This window comes from Anticarsia gemmatalis, chromosome 5, assembly GCF_050436995.1.
Source record: "Anticarsia gemmatalis isolate Benzon Research Colony breed Stoneville strain chromosome 5, ilAntGemm2 primary, whole genome shotgun sequence".
NCBI lineage: Eukaryota > Metazoa > Arthropoda > Insecta > Lepidoptera > Erebidae > Anticarsia > Anticarsia gemmatalis.
The window spans coordinates 10,970,017-10,987,520 of NC_134749.1; the positions used below are offsets into that span (position 1 = coordinate 10,970,017).

Genomic DNA, 17,504 nt, shown 5'->3' on the forward strand with positions numbered 1-17,504 from the left:
TGTTTAAAGTACTTCATTCAGTAAGTAATGTAAAGTAGATATTGTGGGAGGAGATAGTGAACGAAAACGAAACCTTTTACCTAATAATAGTGATGTGAATATGGGTAATGGCGATATATATCCAAATACCTACCCGATTTACCCCCGGTTTTTTATATGAGTTTTACCCTATTGAATAGATAAACTGCCGCTAAATGTAACTCAGAAACCGGGGTCGAGACGATAAAAAAACCTCTTCCTTTTTGTCAAAACTGCTATTAGTAATAGTAAGAATAAATATCAATGCAGCTAGCTTGAACCTGGCCAATAATGTGTAAGTGGATTCTGGGATGTAAAACAATTTATAGATGTATGGAGTAACAGTTGTTGCGAAAATAGGACAAATGTATTTAAGTTTTACGATACAATGCTGCAAACGTTCTGCAATTTCCAGTCACGTAAAAAATATACGAACACTGAAATGAATGTTGGTACCTAGATACCCAACGCGTTAACAGAACAATCCATACTAATATTATAAATCCGAAAGTAACTCTGTCTGTCTGCTACTCAATCACGCCTAAACTACTGAACCGATTTGCATGAAATTTGGTATGGAGATATTTTGATACTCGAGAAAGGTCATAGGCTACTTTTTATCCCGGGAAAATGACGCATTTCCCGGGAAAATTCATGTGGCGAACGAAGTCCCGAATAATCAACATTATAATGACATTGAATTAACAAAATTCCGTTGTCATGGCAACTGTTTAAATGACGGATATGCCTTAGCGCAACTTCGTTACATATAATAAGAGATATAAATAATTTTGAGACTATTTTTCGTGAAAAAAAAGCATATTTTGTATCATCACGCTACGATCAATAGGAGCAGAGTAACAGTAAAAAGTGTTACAAAAACGTGGAAAATTCTGACCCATTCTCTCTTATGTGACGCAAGCGAAGTTGCGCGGGTCAGCTAGTATTATTATATTTTTGACGTATTTCAAGACAAAAATAGACCTACGACCTCTAATACCTACTTAGGCATCACTATTGCCATCTTATAGAGGTTACAGTCCGGTAAAAATATGGAGATTTACCCTTACGTACCTACGTAGGTATTTATTTAATAAAACCATTTGTGAAAATAATAGGTACCCACTATGGACCTGGTCTGAAAATAAAGCTTTATTATTATTATTATGTATGTCTGTTCATTATCTCGGGACTATAGAGTCCCGGACTTTTAGAAGGCGTGCGTGGGGCCGAAGCCAACACGTAGAGGCCCATTTAGACAGCTTTAATATTCAAAAAAGTATGTAAGATGTCACAATCCGGTGACTATCCCTGTCTACACTATAAAGTGCATCCAAGGACAGTCACCGGACTGTGTGGGACTATGGCAAAACTAAAGGGAAAAACTACTTGGGCTATTGGATGAGGTGCTTATGGACCGGGAAACTAGGAAATTATTATTATAAACTCATAAACAGGTTACGATCAAGTCCTGGTTACCTACAGACTAGATAAATATCCGTCACAAGATCGGTCATTCATTATCAAGACATAATTATTATGTACACGAGATACAAAATATTTACATAAAAATGTGAAATGTGAATGACATTAGTGATTATTTTATGATAATATTCAATAAATAGCTGATAGCTAAGTGTAATTGTTTTGTAAATCCGTCTGCGTCACGTTTGTTTATTTTAGTGTGGCAAGAAATCGTGAAAGAGGTTAGAGCACTCTTGCCACCACTTGTTCGTAGGTATACATCTCTAACAGTCGATCGTAACCAGAACTTATCGGAAGGAAAAATAATACGATGTTCTGTGTACCTACCTACTAGCAGGTACTCCCACAAACACTCTCTAGTCACGTATAATTTCTACATCAAAATACTATATTTGTTTTTTTTTTGTTGGACCCATGTTACACCTGTAGGCGCTATTACTCTCTACCTACATTATACCTACTTACAACCAATGAAATTGCTAGTAACGTATGACCGTAAATTCGTAATCACATAGTCTTACGTACCATACCAAAAACTAACAAAAAGTGCAGTGTGCTGAATCTGCACAGACCTTAACACAACGATATAACAAATTAACCATGAGCCAACAAGCAGAGCCGCAGGACGTTCATAATATTATTCATATTGTTAGATATAAACAGCGGTGCGCGACCCAGCTTAGGATGAAGCAATCCATTGATACCAATATGACTGCAACCTGATAATGTTTGATGGCACTTACATCATTTCGTATCACTGATAATATTATTATACTTGTACTTAGTATTTGCGATTCTAATAATATTTTAGTTTTTTTATTATTAATTAATAATGACATTACATGCTACTCGGGTGGTTTGACGCAATAATAAATAGAAAAATAAACGATAATCTCATTTATTTCCACAATTACATACTATTATTAATTTATTATTATCCTTAATAACTTTGCGAGTTAAATGTTAAACTGCATTATATTTAGTACTATAATTTTGCGCCTGTTTTTCCTAAATGGCCCGAGGAGATCACAGCTGAAAGCGACGGATCAAACGCAATCCGCTTTAGAGAAAATTGTAACAAAACTTAGCAACTAGGTATCAAAGATTTATTTTAGAGGAGAGATAAAGAATCGAAATATGTAGGTATGATCCCATAATCAGCTGGCAGTCGATATTAAATAAAAAAAGTGGGATTATCAAAATGCCTACTTGTAATTACAAGTAGGCATTTTGATAATCCCACTTTTACTCCATAAAAATGGTCACACTATACCTATACCTAGTTGAAACACAACCACAAAAATTCAATCTGATTCACCTATTTGGTGACTGGCCTGATAATACCATAATCATAATGTTGATTCATGAATGTTGGTTTGGTGGTTTGTAATTTTGTACAGTCCCTATTGATAAAGGGAAAGGCCTTAATGTGGTGAATTATTTCTTTATGACAAGAGCATTATGTGGGTAGCTGGATAAAAATCCTATTAGTCAATAATAATGTAGTACTACCCACTAGTTAGAGGTCCCATAATGTGATTAATATTAAAAGATTTACACTGCTTAGATGTTTATCAATAATAATGTGCAAAAAAGTTTCATATAAATTTATTTCAGTAATAATATCTAAGAGATAATAAAATTATTGTAGTTAGGTCACCAAAACATTTTATTATTAAGTAGGTACACTGTTTTTCATAGGAAGTACAAATACTATCTATGTATGTCTCTGAAAAATAAACATTACTTATTTTAAAATATAAAATTGATTTTAATAACAAAAACATTTTAGTGTTTAATAATTGAGATATGAAAAGTTTGATATGATAAAAGTGCAAAGGTTATCTTTTTCTATTTTAAAGTTTATATATTTTATTGAATGTCAATCAATAACATAATGAAATTAATGCAAACATTACATTTTGATTACAGATGTTAATGACTAAAGAGTCACTTTTAATGAACCCCACATCTCTTTTACAAAACATTATAATAAAACCTTATTGTATAAAATAATTTATGAAAAATCAGAAAACACATAGGTAGGAACTTCATCAAAGATACTTTCTAAACACTTGTTTTCCAGCCATAGTCTTAAATGCAATTCAGCTTTTTAAAAATTTTGTAGGTATATAGGTATATCTATATCTTACTAAATTGAATTATTACTAATTGTAATTAGTATCAGCTATTTCCTTAATCACAAATCATATGCACATTGTACACCAAAGAAGGATAATTAACTATTATTTTAATTTATTTAATAGATGTATAACAGCTTATGTTTTTAACAAAGCCTATTGTTTAATACCAATATTTGTACAGATAAGTTCAAGAACACATTTAATAAAAAAAGTACAGTTTTTATTATCTGCATAGTATTTAGTGTTTCATTATTACTTATTGTGTAAATGCCAATAAATAGCACTGGTTTACATACAGTTATTCTTCATGATCTCACATTAATTTATTTTAATATTACAGCACAGTTATGTCATGTGAAAATAATGAGCAATGCCAAGGCTGAAGCAAAATATCAAACAAGGCAATAACCTTGTAAAAGAGCTTTTAATTGCTGACGTATTCGTGATTATATTATACCTACGTTCATTAAAGATTTGGATTAAATTTGCAGCGAAAGAATGTAAACTTTTTCTTTTTTGGTTCTAGTGCAGATAATTTATGGTGTTTTTAATAACATATCATTTTAATTTCTTTTTCGACTACGTGCTTTGAAGTGCATTTTTGTATGTTAATGAATATTTTAATATCATGTTATAAACAAAGAACGATACAAAGTAGACACATGTGTGGGCGTTTTGTTTTTATTCATTAGTAATGACTTGATGATTCTTACAATATAAAAGCTACCTTGTATTGAAAGATATCTCCTGTACGATGATATTATTAGTATAACGTTACTATCCTAGACATGATTTCTGATGATTATATTAGTGTACTACATTAGCATTGTCTAATAACACCTACTTTTAGCGCCGATATAACGGTAACTTACCCGATTGTTTCTTCTCTACTCGTCTCAAGGCACATAACACACCATCCTCAATCGAATCTTTTTTATTGAGTTGATTCCTACATGTTATTAAACAATATTTACTAGAAATAACAAAAATAAATGCCGAAACCAAATCATACGCGAATCCAATCGGCCTGAGCCAGCTGAGCTGTCACAAACAAACGTCAATTTGACAGTTGACAACAGGACAACATTTCGTTACACGCAATGGCGTAATGATATACAACCACTGTGATATAAAACATTTATTCCAGAATTACAGTTACAATAATGAGGTAGAACATTGCACTTACATAATTAATATTATCTCAATTCAATCAAGTTTTTAAAAATACAATCATTAAATAAAACAACACAATCAGATCAACAACTAAAATCGGCAACTTAACAAACATGATTTAATCTCTTGGTAGAGGTCTTTTCATTGCTTTTCTCTCTTTGTTTACTTTATAAGCAATAGACATTTTTGAACAATTTTCCTTATGTATTTTGTCATGGTCAACTATTCTCTTAGGATAATCTACACCGATAATGCATCCAGCATTTGTTTGAACAGATTTTGGTGCCTTCCAAGGTTCATATATAAATGCAGTAGGATACTTTTTCAATTCAGGTACATATTTTCTTATGAAGAGACCTTCTTTGTCAGTTTTTTTACCAAAGGCAACAGGGCTATATACTCTGAAGAATTTATAGAAGAAAGCAGATGCTGACAGCCACATCCAGTTGCCAGCATTTAAAGACCAGTCGTAATCCAGCAAATAATCTTCAAAGACTTTGGCTCCTTCTTCCCATGAGATCCATAGATCACCCCTTGTCAGGAAACAGGCAACCATGTGTCTAGCTAAATGGTGTATCCAACCCTCTTGTTTCAACTGGCGCATAATGGCATCTACAAAAGGATAACCAGTCCTTCCTTCAGCCCATGCTTTTAAATGTTCATCATTTTTGCCCCAAGGTATTTGAGTGCAGACAGGATTTCCAACCATTTTATCAAAGTTTTTTGTTCCTGCACCAGCAGTGTAGTAAAACTCTCTCCACATCAACTGTCCAAATAGAGATACTGGTGGATCAGAATGGCGCATGCCATTTTCAGCCTCTTTCAACTTGTGATAAAACAATTTAGCTGATAAACAACCATGGCTTATGTAAGGACTTAATACTGTTGTACTCGGCTCTATGCTATTAGGAGATGAGTTAGGTTTCTCAAACTTGCAGACCCATTCCCTTCGCCCCATATACATGTTCAACCTCCTTACACCCTCTGTTTCTCCCCCTGGGTATTTAAGAGGTTCTAAATTTGATTCATCTACATTCAATTCCTCTAAAGTTGGGACATCATACTTTTTGGAATCCACATCTTTAGGCTTGCATTCGTCAGACAATGGTTTAGTGATCTCAATACATTCTTTCACTTGCACATCTTGTACAAGAGAGAGGAACTTCTGATAGGTCATGGGCACACTACCATTGTTCTTCTTTAAAACACTGTGGACATCATAAACAGTGTGTTGTACTCTTTTGACAATAAAAATATCCTTCTTTTCAGCTATTTTCTCTATTGCTTCATCTTGTTCCACATAAATCGGGTCTATGTCTACTTGGCAAGTCAGGAACTTAACTTGCCACTTGTCAAATAGTTTGGGCATATCTTCAATTGCATTTCCTCTGATGCAATATAATCTGGTGTTAAGTTTTCTCAAATTTTCATCCAAATCTTGAAGGCTTTGTACCAGAAATCTAAGCCTGTTGATACCGACTTTACTTTTTATGTCAGGATCTATGAAGTAGACTGGTCTGAAGTTATGTTTCCGATTCTCAGCCTGGAAAGAAAATAATGTAGGTAATGTAATAAAAAGAAATGTATCAGGAAAATACTGTAATAACTGAGATATATCACGCAAAACGTTAAAGTTCTTAGTTTAAAGATACGTAGGATATTTTCTTAATATGCCACGTCTAAAATTAAAATCCTGGGTAAATGCTAAATTGGGGTATCGAATCTATAAATGTTAAGAAACTTACTTCATTTATTGCATTTCGCAATGCAAGATTATCGTGTATACGCAAATCCAAACGAAACCAATGTATAACAGATGGGACTTTAGACATTATAAACAGTGGTAATACAACAATTAAACTTGTAGAAAATAATTAAAACAGATGAAAGCCGAATGTTTTTACTCTCATGCAAATGAACGCGCCAAACCATGACGGAAAAGATTAGTTCAAAAACTGAAACGTACGAAAATAAGAATCTAACGGATTCGCATTTACAAATTCTTATTACGCATAAGGAGAAAACTTTTCTCTTTATTTTTTGTTGAAATCTTTTTGTTTTATTTGTTTAATAATTAAAATATATGCTAATTTGCATAATTATTATTTAAGAGATTGAGATCTGATTCATGAATTTCTAGACGACTGTCGTGGTTGCCATAGTAACAAAATAAGCTAATGGTGATTGGTTGATACACGGATCCTATCTCAAAGCTTGCATTATGATTGGCCAAAATGAGATATTTAACCAAACAAATCCAATCACAGCGTAACATTTTTCAAGTACTGTCTTTGAGAACATGCTTCTCATAAAAAACCCTCAAAAATATCGTAAACATTGGACTGGAGTTATGAAGATTAAATTCCAATAGAAAGTATGTGTGTTATTCCAATTTTAATTGACTAGAAGTCATGCGTGTACATGTAAAAAGTTTCTAAGTTATTGGCAATGTGACCCTGCAATATGCCAAAAATTATTGAGTTGACAGTGGAAATAGACATACAAAGAGTAAGTTACCAATTTCCTTTTGATAAGATTTCAGTTTACTAAATATTGTAACGTTTTTGTCGTCCTATAAATATAATTAGGAGTCCGAAATTTCGTTAATGCACTTCTTACTCAGTAGTCAAAAGTAGTCATCAGTTGCACTCCAAAAGTAGAGAAAAATATCAATAAAACTTTGCATACCTGAAAACTATCTAATTCTTGAAGCCCCCAACGTCCCTCGCTGGGTAGTGGATTTAATAAACGGTCTTATAAGAGATATGAGCTAGCTGCTTATAAAGCCTCAAAAAGCTGAAGAAAATGCAACTCTACTTTCTAAATGGCTGCGAGAACGAAATGGCAATGTAATTCACCAGACTCTGGGTCACTATAGAACTGCTGAAATTGAAGCAACTACTGGATTATTTAATAATTAATAGTTCTTAATTTAAAATAGGATCTTGCCTCTGTGTCAATACTTTTGACATAAAAAATTCTAAAAGTGTCACCCAGATCATCATCAGTCAAAACTTTTCTGCACCTCAATCAATGTTACCCTCCTCCAGTTGCCATTCAGGTTCTGTGTTCGCAACCAGTTGCAAAAATTTTGTTTGCGAGCAATGACTGCAAACACTGCTAATAGTTTACTTGTTACCTTATATCTACTGGATCCTGTCATTATATGTAAGAACCATATCCTGTCTGTTTCTGGAAGGAAAGTGCTCCTCAGTTAGGGAACAATATGACGAATAACACAGAATACTGTTTAAAAATGACTGCTCTTCATCCTGTAATGAGTTTGGTTGGCGAAGCTGATACTGCTGATACCGCTTTAAGTCCACGAAGCTGATACCGCAAATAACTGTTGGTTGAATTGTGCTTCATTCAAGATTATACTTTAGGAAATTAGGTATTATATTTCAATATTTCCCTGCAGTGAATAAAATTTCGTTTTTTTCCAGGTATCATGTCCCGGTGTGTGGCTGTGTCAAGACGGGCGTGTTTGCCTCACAGTGTTTGCCCTTGGCACCAGCTACCAGACATGCCTGCTGCCCCCCATCTTCCCTCTTATGTTCAAGGATGTGTTCTACTTCAAGAAGAGATTCCAGGAAACTTGTGCTCTTAATAATATTTGTTGTTTGTTGAGTAAGTAAAGATATAACTACTTTTGAAAATATTACAAAAAAACTGGATTTTAAGTAACTTAAGACACAATCCTCTAAAATTACATTCACATTCTGTTTTAAATATTTTGTATTTCTATAAGTAGTACCTACTTATTAATAGATACACTAATACTACATATTGATTAGATATCTAAAGTGCAATTATTATGTAAATAATTGTTAATAACAGGTTGGCCAGGCCTCTATTTAAGAAAATTATCTTGCAATTTGTTTTGTTTAAATTAAATTAAAACATGATATTCTATCAGTAGACTCTAGTTTTACGATTTCAATTAAGCTTCTATCTACATGAATCTGAGTTTAATTTAACCAACTATTTATTTTTGCAGAAGATGAAACAATATACTGTGAGTTAGTTCAGTTTTGTTCGGACTGTATTTCTGGCGAGTGTATGATACTGGCGCAGTATCTCGGCGCCCTCAACGACGTGCTGTTCCCGCCCAACATGTGTTCCAACGAAGGAGTAGATCTGCTCATGAGGAGGTCTAAAGATTTCCCTGTAAACAATTTTCTTTTTTTTATGTAATTTTTCAAGTAATCCACTTTTATCAAGCAATGTGAAGCTACTTACAAAATACTTACATAGGGTACTCGTTCTTTGAATATATTTTTTGGAGTTATTGTCAGTTTCTCCAGTCAATGTTTTTTTTTAAAAGACTACTCCCACACTCAGAATAAGGCTTGTGTCGCAGGGACTTTTACAAACATACAAACAACAGACACAAAGACCAGCCAGACCCAAAACAACTGTTTGGATCGCACAAATATATGTTTCATGTGGAAATCGACCTCTCAACGCAATGGTAGCGGGGTGGCGACCTTAACCACTGCGCCTGCCCTGCTGCAGTCATGACTATCTTCAACAACAAGAATCATAATTATTTTCCATATTTTCTAGATTATTACCGTGGTAGGTATAGATAATATTTTTATTTACTTTCAGGGTATCTTATCTCCCAAAATCGAGATAGCAACTAAAGTTCGTATAGATGAAGTATGGGACCAGGCCACCTGCTTAGGACCCTCAGTCAAGATGTCGCTATGTCAATGTTCACCACGAGACGAAGGGCTTAGACAGAAGCAAGTCTGTCACACGTCTAGGTACCATCGGTAAGTGGATTTAAATATTATTATACAGACTTTCGCACTTACGAAACTAGTAGAGTTTTGTAAGTGCGAAAGTCTGTGAGACTGAATGTATGAATATTGAATGTATGTTATTCTTTCACGCAAAATACTGCTGATCGTTTATAAACTAGACTAACGCGTGGGAAAGTTATTACATTTATTTATTTTTCAAGTTGCCAAGCAGGCAAAAGCTAACGTTGTTATATTTTTGGTCTCGAAAAGTTCTAAATTCTGAAAAAATCGTTACGCCATATTAGCTTCAAGTAACTTCTATGATTTTTTTTATCCAGAATCAAGTGCAGTACACGAAGGTCAACATCGGGCTCAAGGTCACGTTCACGGTCGAGGTCAAGGTCACGAGTTGGCTCAGGCGGATCTTGCTGCAGTGTCTTACCGAATCCTTGTTGTTTCCCAAAGTAAGTCTGTCGATATTTTAATTTCTAAAATACTTACTGTGATTTTTTTCAATCCCAAATTTATGCACTTTACAAGGTCCTGAACACAATCCCCTTTCCAGGATCCCTTAGTAAATATTATGTATCACCTAACATTTTTTAACGACTCTTGGTAGTTAGGTAGGACAAAATAAATCTGGTTTACACAGCATCACGACTTAAAAACATCACGCCAAAGATGAAGGCAGGAGCGCTTGAAGTACACTATACGGTCTTTGACCAGTAACAACCTTACGGCTATTAACACAAGCCGTACAAAGCCAGCTTTACCGCTCGAAAGCTAGAAGCAAATGACACCACCCAGCGGCCTTATTCCCATTCAATAAAGTTTTTTATGAACAATGTCGTACCACTTCCCTGCTTACTTTAACCCTTGTCCCCCTAGTCCCGTCCCTCCCCCGCCGTCGCCCCGGCGTCGTCCCTGCTTCCGTCCGAGCCGCGCGCCCATGTGCCGCGAGTACTGCGTGTACAACGTGCACACGTCCGCGCCCGCGCACGCCGGCTCGCTCACCAGTACTTACGATTACGACGAACTTAGTGATGATGATGTTTTGTTGAGGTGAACTGTGGCATCAGTAGTTCTTGTAGAGTATATTTTACAATATTTTGTCGTAGATTTGAAACTGTATTTTAGTTTTTAATTCTTAATCTTTATTAAATAGAACTATCTTACTTATTAACGTCGTGTTAGCTCTTATTAGTTATAAGTACAGTATATTGTCACTTACAATCGATATTAGTAAGATTCAGGGAAAGTAAAATATTTAGACACATTTTAAATTTATTGTTGTAATTATAGCTAAATTATTTGGAACACTTCGTAAAATAGGCAAATCAGGTACAGTTCGGAAAATAGGCAAATCAATTAACTTAGAAATCGTATACCTAATCATTATATTTCTTCATTATTATTATTTTAGTTTTCTTTCATCTGTTGTTTGGAAAAGCGCTCGTAACAAGAGAATTCACTATGAAAGTTCTAGAACAAAGCAAACAAAATCTTAAATCACTAATTTTACAATCTCCAGGTCTACTGAAGGAGCATCAGCAAACGGTCATTTAGACGCAAGCGACGAAGACAGGCTTCAGCGAATACTCTTAGAAAGCCGGTACATAGATCATGAGAAACCGACATCGAACGACACAACTCCCAAGGAGAAGATCAGAAAGTGCTCGCTACAAATAGCACCGTGCGTTTGTGAAATCTGCAAAAGGTACCACGAATTATTTCATACTAAGGCTTAATAGTGAATTGTGACGTCATAAGTGTTGGTATCGCCTAAGTATATTGGAAGCCGCAGACATCAGATAGCACTCTACGTTTGTGAATCCGTAAAAGGTATGATGAATTATTATTTCATAGTAAGGATTCGTTGTGACGTCATAAGTTCGATATTGGGTCGTTGAAATATAGAAACGTGATTGGAGACTATCTACGCACTGTTCGACCGTTCAATAATATAGTTATTGGTGCATAAGACAATATTTTATGTAGTACGCCGCCGTTCGTGGAGTTTTTCCATAATCGTCTGAATTTTTACATCTAGTCCCAATTATACATCTTCAGAAAGTTATATGACATAAATAGTTTCTATATCAAACAGTCTTCTATTGTGAAATTATTATATGCCCCATATTAGGTAAATGAAGTAATAATCTTAGAGAGCATCTACCTCAAAAATCGTAATGTAAATGCACTGTCGTAGAATGTTTGTAAAAACTAAATTGTGCACAGTTTCAAGCTGAAAAGAGACTTAGTAAGTCGAGCCTACGTGAAGATGAATTACTTTGCATTAATATGCTTGTTTTCACTTACCTACGCTAGTAATTTGCTTAATGAATGCCGTCCAAAATATTTCTTACGGATCAAAAAATATTTTGTTATAAAAGTGACACTTGGTTATTATGTTTGCGTCCTTGTCACTTTTTATATAGTGGTCTATAACTCGCCATGTGAGTGAGTGAGACAACACGATAAACACGCGAACACACATAACCAAATGTAGTGAAGAGGTTGTATGAACATTTTTGTAAGTATTGTTGAACATATTTATTATTATTTACAAATCATTGTTAAAGTTTATTTTCTTGTCAATAAAAAGTTTAAATTAAATCATAGTGTTCATGTTTGTTTTTTACGCCATTAATAAATTAAATCGTTGTTGTAATATTTTTTTCTACATGTTTAATGGATAGAAATAAAAGCAATAAAATAATTAAATTATCATTTTATTTATATTTGATTCTAAGGTAACTTAATAATAATTATAATTAAGTGATATGGCTTCACTTTAACAACTAATTTGACAATAGGACTTAAGAGTACAAACTTAAGATAATAAAAAACTACGACATTTTTAAAGATCATTTATATCATATCTACAATTTTGAAATGTTTTTTCTACTGGGTTATACCGGGGTAACATAAATCAGTGGGTTTGGATATTATTTAAAACAAAATGGATTCAAATTTCTCGTGAAATATAATTTAAAAAGGGTCTTTCAACTTTCAAGATTGCATTGATGAAAATAATAACCCTCATTGGGGCAATTAAGAGTGATTCGATATACATATTTTACGAGTTCTGATATTGTATATACATAGGCACTATTTTATTCTAGCAACTTGGATGCCGTTTTAGAAAAGAAAGTACCAATTTGCTGTATTTGAAGTAGTATCCTTGCATAAATGCCGCCAAACAACTTGAACAATTTTGCAAATCTCAGTGAACGATTTTTAGGTTGGAAAAAATTGCAGGTCGCGACGGCGAGCTATTTCGCTTTTCGCGTTGCAAGTGCCTTCTGTACTGCGTCTACGTCCTATTTGCTTTCAATTACAACATGTGTTCAAGTTATTTGGTAGCACTTGTGATAGGCTCATTGCTTGAAAAATAATCGCAGAGACCAAGCTTACCAGTTGAATATTGGAGTGTTTACCTATAAATTCACTCGTAATGGTTTTTAATAGTATCGTTACAGGTTTCACTCTATATTTTATTTATGTGGGTATTTTGTAGTTTAGGCTTATATTACTTTTCTACTTGTAAGGTAGAGAAGAGAAAGCGTTGAGAATAAGTAACGCGTTTTAGTTCGCGTTTTATGCATATTTTTCTATAAAATGTGGGTAATAAAGTATTACTTTTATAAAGATTTATAAAGATATCTAAAAGGGTAAATTGAGATTATTACTTATGGATTATTCTAAATTTATCTATAATTACATTTCAATAGTAAATTCCTATATTTATGTTATTCTATCTTTATGGACGGAAGACCTATAGTCAGCCTTTTTTCAACAAAAAGTTGAATTAACACCTAATATAAAGGTTTATTATGACAATCCATACTTTTGTACATTGTTCGACTTGCATCGCTCATTTAAATTTTAATTACTATTATTCTAATGCTCTAGTTGAGCAAATTATATCTATTATTCAATTATAATCATGGCTTCTTAATTATTTTTTATTTCTGGCCATTTGTATGACCAATTAGTGAAATGATGTCGACCTTTTAGACAACAAGTAACACTTCACATTAATGTCAAAATATCTGTAAACCTGTCAAAGAAACTGTCATAATCACACCATTAAAAAAATCGTGAAAAAGCTACGTCATTCGACAAGTTGACAGATAAGTTTGACAGTTGACGTTTACATTTTTTAATCTAGAAGTTTCTGTTCGAAATTCACAATTGATCTTTTTTTATTCTCAAGGCGTGTTCACACTGATCTTGTGTCCTTTCATGGACGCTCGTTCTTTACTCTTCGCGTACCTTGTACAGTCTGATACGAAAGCTATAAGGCCTACGATTGCAAATACTCCGTAGAAAATCGCTAGGGCTATTAGGAAGCTGTCTGGGCTCTTCCACTCCCATATGTGTCCTGAATGAAGGTAGTCGAAATTTGAAAGCACTTGCGTACCGTTTGGTGGTGGACATTGTGATTGTACTATGATGTCTGGGTACGGCCTCTGTAAACGAAAAGTTAATGATAAATAAATTAACAATATTAAAAATTGCAGTTTTGTAAAACTACGGTATCTTGGTTTAATATTTGAACACTTATTTTACTCCCACAATTTTACTCCCATGCTTATGAGATAGTTATAAAAACGGTAAACCTTTACTTAACATATCTATCCTCGTACGATTACAAACGTGCGAACTACGTCATGTAATTTTATTAGATATCTCGTTTGCTCTTGTCACATTTTTTTGAATTATTGATCGAAAAATATAATTCATCTATTAATAACTTAATAAAATATACTAACCTGTTTAAGCGGACATCTAATATCTTTGCTAATGCTACTCTTCAAAGCAGTTTCGCTCAACTCCATGTGCAATAGTTCAGGCATAGTCCACCTAGAGGGCGACACATACGCGAGCCACGTGAAGTACTCCGGCAAGTCTTTCTGGTGTATCATCACGCCGTTGACGAGCGTGCTCAGCAGAAGACAGAAGCCGGATATGACTGTGGCCGTCTTCTCCATTGGCACTACGAATATTGTCGCTCGACATAACATTTGTATACTTACTAGATACAGCACCATGTAACCTGGGAAAGAAGGAAAATTAAAGCTATAACTAGTTCAGGAATTTGCAGACTGCAAGTGTATCTGAAAATAGTGAGCTATGGCTGCCTTCTATGTGTATAACATGAAAATCTAATAAATCAAATCTTAATACTTTTAACAAATTTCTATCCCACTGCTGGGCAAGAATGGCCTTCCGGAATAATGGGGTGAGCATTGAGCCCACTACACTGACTAAATGCGGTTAAGAGACTGCATCTATTTAAGACCTACATATTTTAAAGCACTCTTAAAAAACAAAATACAAATTCTCCATAATCAATTAGATACAAAAGGACAGTATAACTAGTAGTTCAATTTGTATCGTGATAAAAGTAGAACCTTACCTAAATATAAATAGAATCCGTCGAAGGAGGCTGGTGACTGCGCGTACAACCCACTCATAGCGTAACTTGGCACCAAGTACGCGAGCCACGTCAGCGCCGCGGACCATAACTCCAGGAATTGCTGTAATAAGAATAGAAGCATTAGTTGAAGTAGCAAGCTGAAGATTTGCATGTTTTATTAACGGTAGTTTATCTATTCAATAGCTTTTAAACTCATATAAAAAAATGCTATTGAATAAATAAACTACCGCTAAATATACTCAGAAACCGGGGGTGAGTCTATTCAAAGAGGTGTTCTTTGTGTCAGAATGTAAACAATAATCAAAGAATCTATAAAGTATAATTTAGTTTTAGTGAATGCCACGAGGCATGACGAAACTACATATGTTGTAAAAGCGTACTCATTCATCTGGAAGATTTGGAAGCGCGATTCAGGAATCAACTTTCTCTACGGAGTTTAAATCGAATTTACTAGATGGCGTTGTCCTAAATATACAAAGTTGAAACATATTATGAACCATGGAAAGCGGCGTTTTTTTTATTAGGTATCCAGCTAAAATTTGAACTAAATTTTGTTACTTACGTCAAATAGTATGAACACGCTTCTGGAGTAAAGTCCGACGGCGATGTCTCTTTCCACATGGTGTCTCATGGAGCTGGCTTCTCGGGCACTCAACCACAGAAGAATAGGCCACACCGTCAAACACATCACTGTGTAGTGAAACCCTATACGGTCGTTCTGTGTTAACTGTGGAAAAATATTGGGTTATTATTATATTCGTATTTTAGTTAGATAGTATAAATCACGTCTGTTATACCCGAGAGTTGGCGAAGGGGAAGGGTAGGGGTTTTACATTCGGTCTTAGGTAAAAAAATATGCCAATCACCTCATGCTAGGCACGTTTCGTAACACGGGGGTAGCCCCATTATTTTACTTACCAATCTAAAGAAAAATAGAAAGTTCAGGGACACTTACGTCGATACGGAATTTTAATCTTGTGATTGGCAAACGCAGTAAATTCAGAGTGCAAAAGCAGATATTACTGTGTATTTATGAAGTTCTTACCCGAGGGTCAGTGGCCGGAAGATCCCAGAAGATGGTACCAGTGATGAGAGACATGATAGCAGCTAATAACACTCGACTGATCACGTTCGATAGCGTTGTCATTTGAGTGAATACTAGGCTTTTTCTGAAACGAAAAGAGGTTAAAAGGTAAATTACGACCGAGTGTTGCTGAAATCATTGTTTAAGTACCGATTAGCGTAATATTACGTGTTACGCAGTCAGCGTTTGTTCAGTCAGTATTATGTACTAGGGCTATTGTTAAGAAAAGAGATAGTAAAATATTTTTATTTATTCTAAGAAAACAACGGCTGGTCATTCAAGTGATCATAGAAAATATTTTTTGTGCAGAGAAAAAATGCATTACATTCTGGGACGTTATGTGATATCCTAAGGACTAGAACTGGAGTGAAGAAAAGTGATAATATACAGGGTGGGCCAGGAATTAGTTAACATTTTAAAAAATCATTAAAAAAAAACTATTAGATTTACATCAAAAATTATTTATTTAAGAGATAGCTTATAAAATGGAAATTACTTTTTAAAAATAACATCATTTAAATGGCCACCATCACGGCGTTGGCATTCCTCTAAACGAGCACGAAAATTTTCGAATAGTCGCCGTAATACAGACAAGCTGAAACTCTCTGCACGTTCTTATCACTCCGTGAAGTCCGTGGGCCGCCGGTTTGCTTCACATTTAGCGTCGATCCGGTCTCTTCAAATTTGTTTACCCATTTCTTTATTAAAACTGAGCTTGGGCACTCATTTAGGTCGTGTAAATGGAATTCCACGAAATAGACGCCGCACAGTGATGAGCGAACTATTGTTTAAATAAAATTGCTTTACGCAAAAGGCACGCTGCGGTCCCGTGAAGCGATCCATGTCAACTAAATTTCCAAGAACTGAGCTAGCTGTTAGACCTCTCCCCGCGCCACGACCCTCTGCTGTTTGCGTGCGAAGTCAAATTCAAATGTAAACAAATTCATGGCCCACCCTGTAGCATAATTAGTTAAATAGTCTGTTATGGTGGTGTACTGACTGTATGAGCGCCTTGGCCTGCCCGAGCGCGTGGTGCGCGGCGGCGGGCGCGGGCAGCGGCACGGGCGGCGGCGGCTCGGGCGCCGCGTGCGCCGCCACGAACACGCCCGCCAGCGCCTCGATGCGCCCCGACGACTCCAGCATGGCCGCCGCCGACAGCTCGTCCAGAGTCACCAGGTCCACTGCGGAACAAACACGGATTATTTATACAAATTACTTAAGCAACAACGGCGATTTCCCTGACAGTCCTCGGCCTAAACAAATACTTGGTCTAAGGCTTAATGTACCTACACTTACAAATCTTTACGAAATTGAGCCGTAACTTTTTTTACAACTTGGGGGTAAGTTTAAATAACGTCAGTAGCGTTTACAGATTACTACGAGAATTAAGCACACTATTACCA

The 17,504-nt window shown here is 35.1% G+C and overlaps 4 protein-coding genes across 5 annotated transcripts in view; 1 reads left to right on the plus strand and 3 right to left on the minus strand.

Moving 5' to 3' along the window:
* Window positions 1-4,671, minus strand: part of Ctns (lysosomal cystine transporter cystinosin) — a 65,067-nt gene extending 60,396 nt beyond the window's left edge. Inside the window, exon 1 of the mRNA XM_076114767.1 lies at window positions 4,520-4,671. The gene's annotated coding sequence lies outside the window, so the exon portion shown is untranslated. The remainder of the gene's footprint in view (window positions 1-4,519) is intronic.
* A 105-nt stretch (window positions 4,672-4,776) lies between these two features.
* Window positions 4,777-6,755, minus strand: phr6-4 ((6-4)-photolyase). The gene is made up of 2 exons (XM_076114771.1): window positions 6,566-6,755; window positions 4,777-6,363 (listed from the first exon to the last, which is right to left on the minus strand). Exons 1-2 carry the CDS (start codon window positions 6,650-6,652, stop codon window positions 4,939-4,941), a joined length of 1,512 nt encoding a protein of 503 aa, XP_075970886.1. The 5' UTR covers window positions 6,653-6,755; the 3' UTR covers window positions 4,777-4,938.
* A 366-nt stretch (window positions 6,756-7,121) lies between these two features.
* LOC142973173 (spermatogenesis-associated protein 6) lies at window positions 7,122-12,187 on the plus strand. Of its 2 annotated transcripts, XM_076114778.1 has the most exons (7): window positions 7,122-7,328; window positions 8,267-8,450; window positions 8,821-8,990; window positions 9,435-9,601; window positions 9,910-10,035; window positions 10,460-10,633; window positions 11,103-12,187. In XM_076114778.1, exons 1-7 carry the CDS (start codon window positions 7,284-7,286, stop codon window positions 11,317-11,319), a joined length of 1,083 nt encoding a protein of 360 aa, XP_075970893.1. In that variant the 5' UTR covers window positions 7,122-7,283; the 3' UTR covers window positions 11,320-12,187. The 2 variants fall into 2 exon arrangements, with proteins under 2 accessions (XP_075970893.1, XP_075970894.1); XM_076114779.1 differs by lacking the exon at window positions 10,460-10,633.
* A 101-nt stretch (window positions 12,188-12,288) lies between these two features.
* Window positions 12,289-17,504, minus strand: part of LOC142973172 (broad substrate specificity ATP-binding cassette transporter ABCG2) — a 72,911-nt gene continuing 67,695 nt past the window's right edge. The window contains exons 14-19 of the mRNA XM_076114776.1: window positions 17,102-17,282; window positions 16,063-16,186; window positions 15,580-15,744; window positions 14,997-15,117; window positions 14,350-14,633; window positions 12,289-14,046 (exon numbers count right to left, since the gene is read on the minus strand). Coding sequence (XP_075970891.1) covers window positions 13,786-14,046; window positions 14,350-14,633; window positions 14,997-15,117; window positions 15,580-15,744; window positions 16,063-16,186; window positions 17,102-17,282 — 1,136 coding nt within the window. The 3' untranslated portion in view covers window positions 12,289-13,785. The remainder of the gene's footprint in view (window positions 14,047-14,349; window positions 14,634-14,996; window positions 15,118-15,579; window positions 15,745-16,062; window positions 16,187-17,101; window positions 17,283-17,504) is intronic.

Excerpts from the sequence above, each read along its gene's own strand:
- LOC142973173 (XM_076114778.1), top strand. The coding sequence starts at position 7,284 with ATGCCAAAAATTATTGAGTTGACAGTGGAAATAGACATACAAAGA. Across the intron at positions 8,451-8,820 it reads TAATATTTGTTGTTTGTTGA|AAGATGAAACAATATACTGT; the intron begins GTAAGTAAAGAT and ends TTATTTTTGCAG. Across the intron at positions 10,036-10,459 it reads AATCCTTGTTGTTTCCCAAA|TCCCGTCCCTCCCCCGCCGT; the intron begins GTAAGTCTGTCG and ends TTGTCCCCCTAG.
- phr6-4 (XM_076114771.1), bottom strand. The coding sequence starts at position 6,652 with ATGTCTAAAGTCCCATCTGTTATACATTGGTTTCGTTTGGATTTGCGT. Across the intron at positions 6,364-6,565 it reads TGCGAAATGCAATAAATGAA|GCTGAGAATCGGAAACATAA; the intron begins GTAAGTTTCTTA and ends TTTTCTTTCCAG.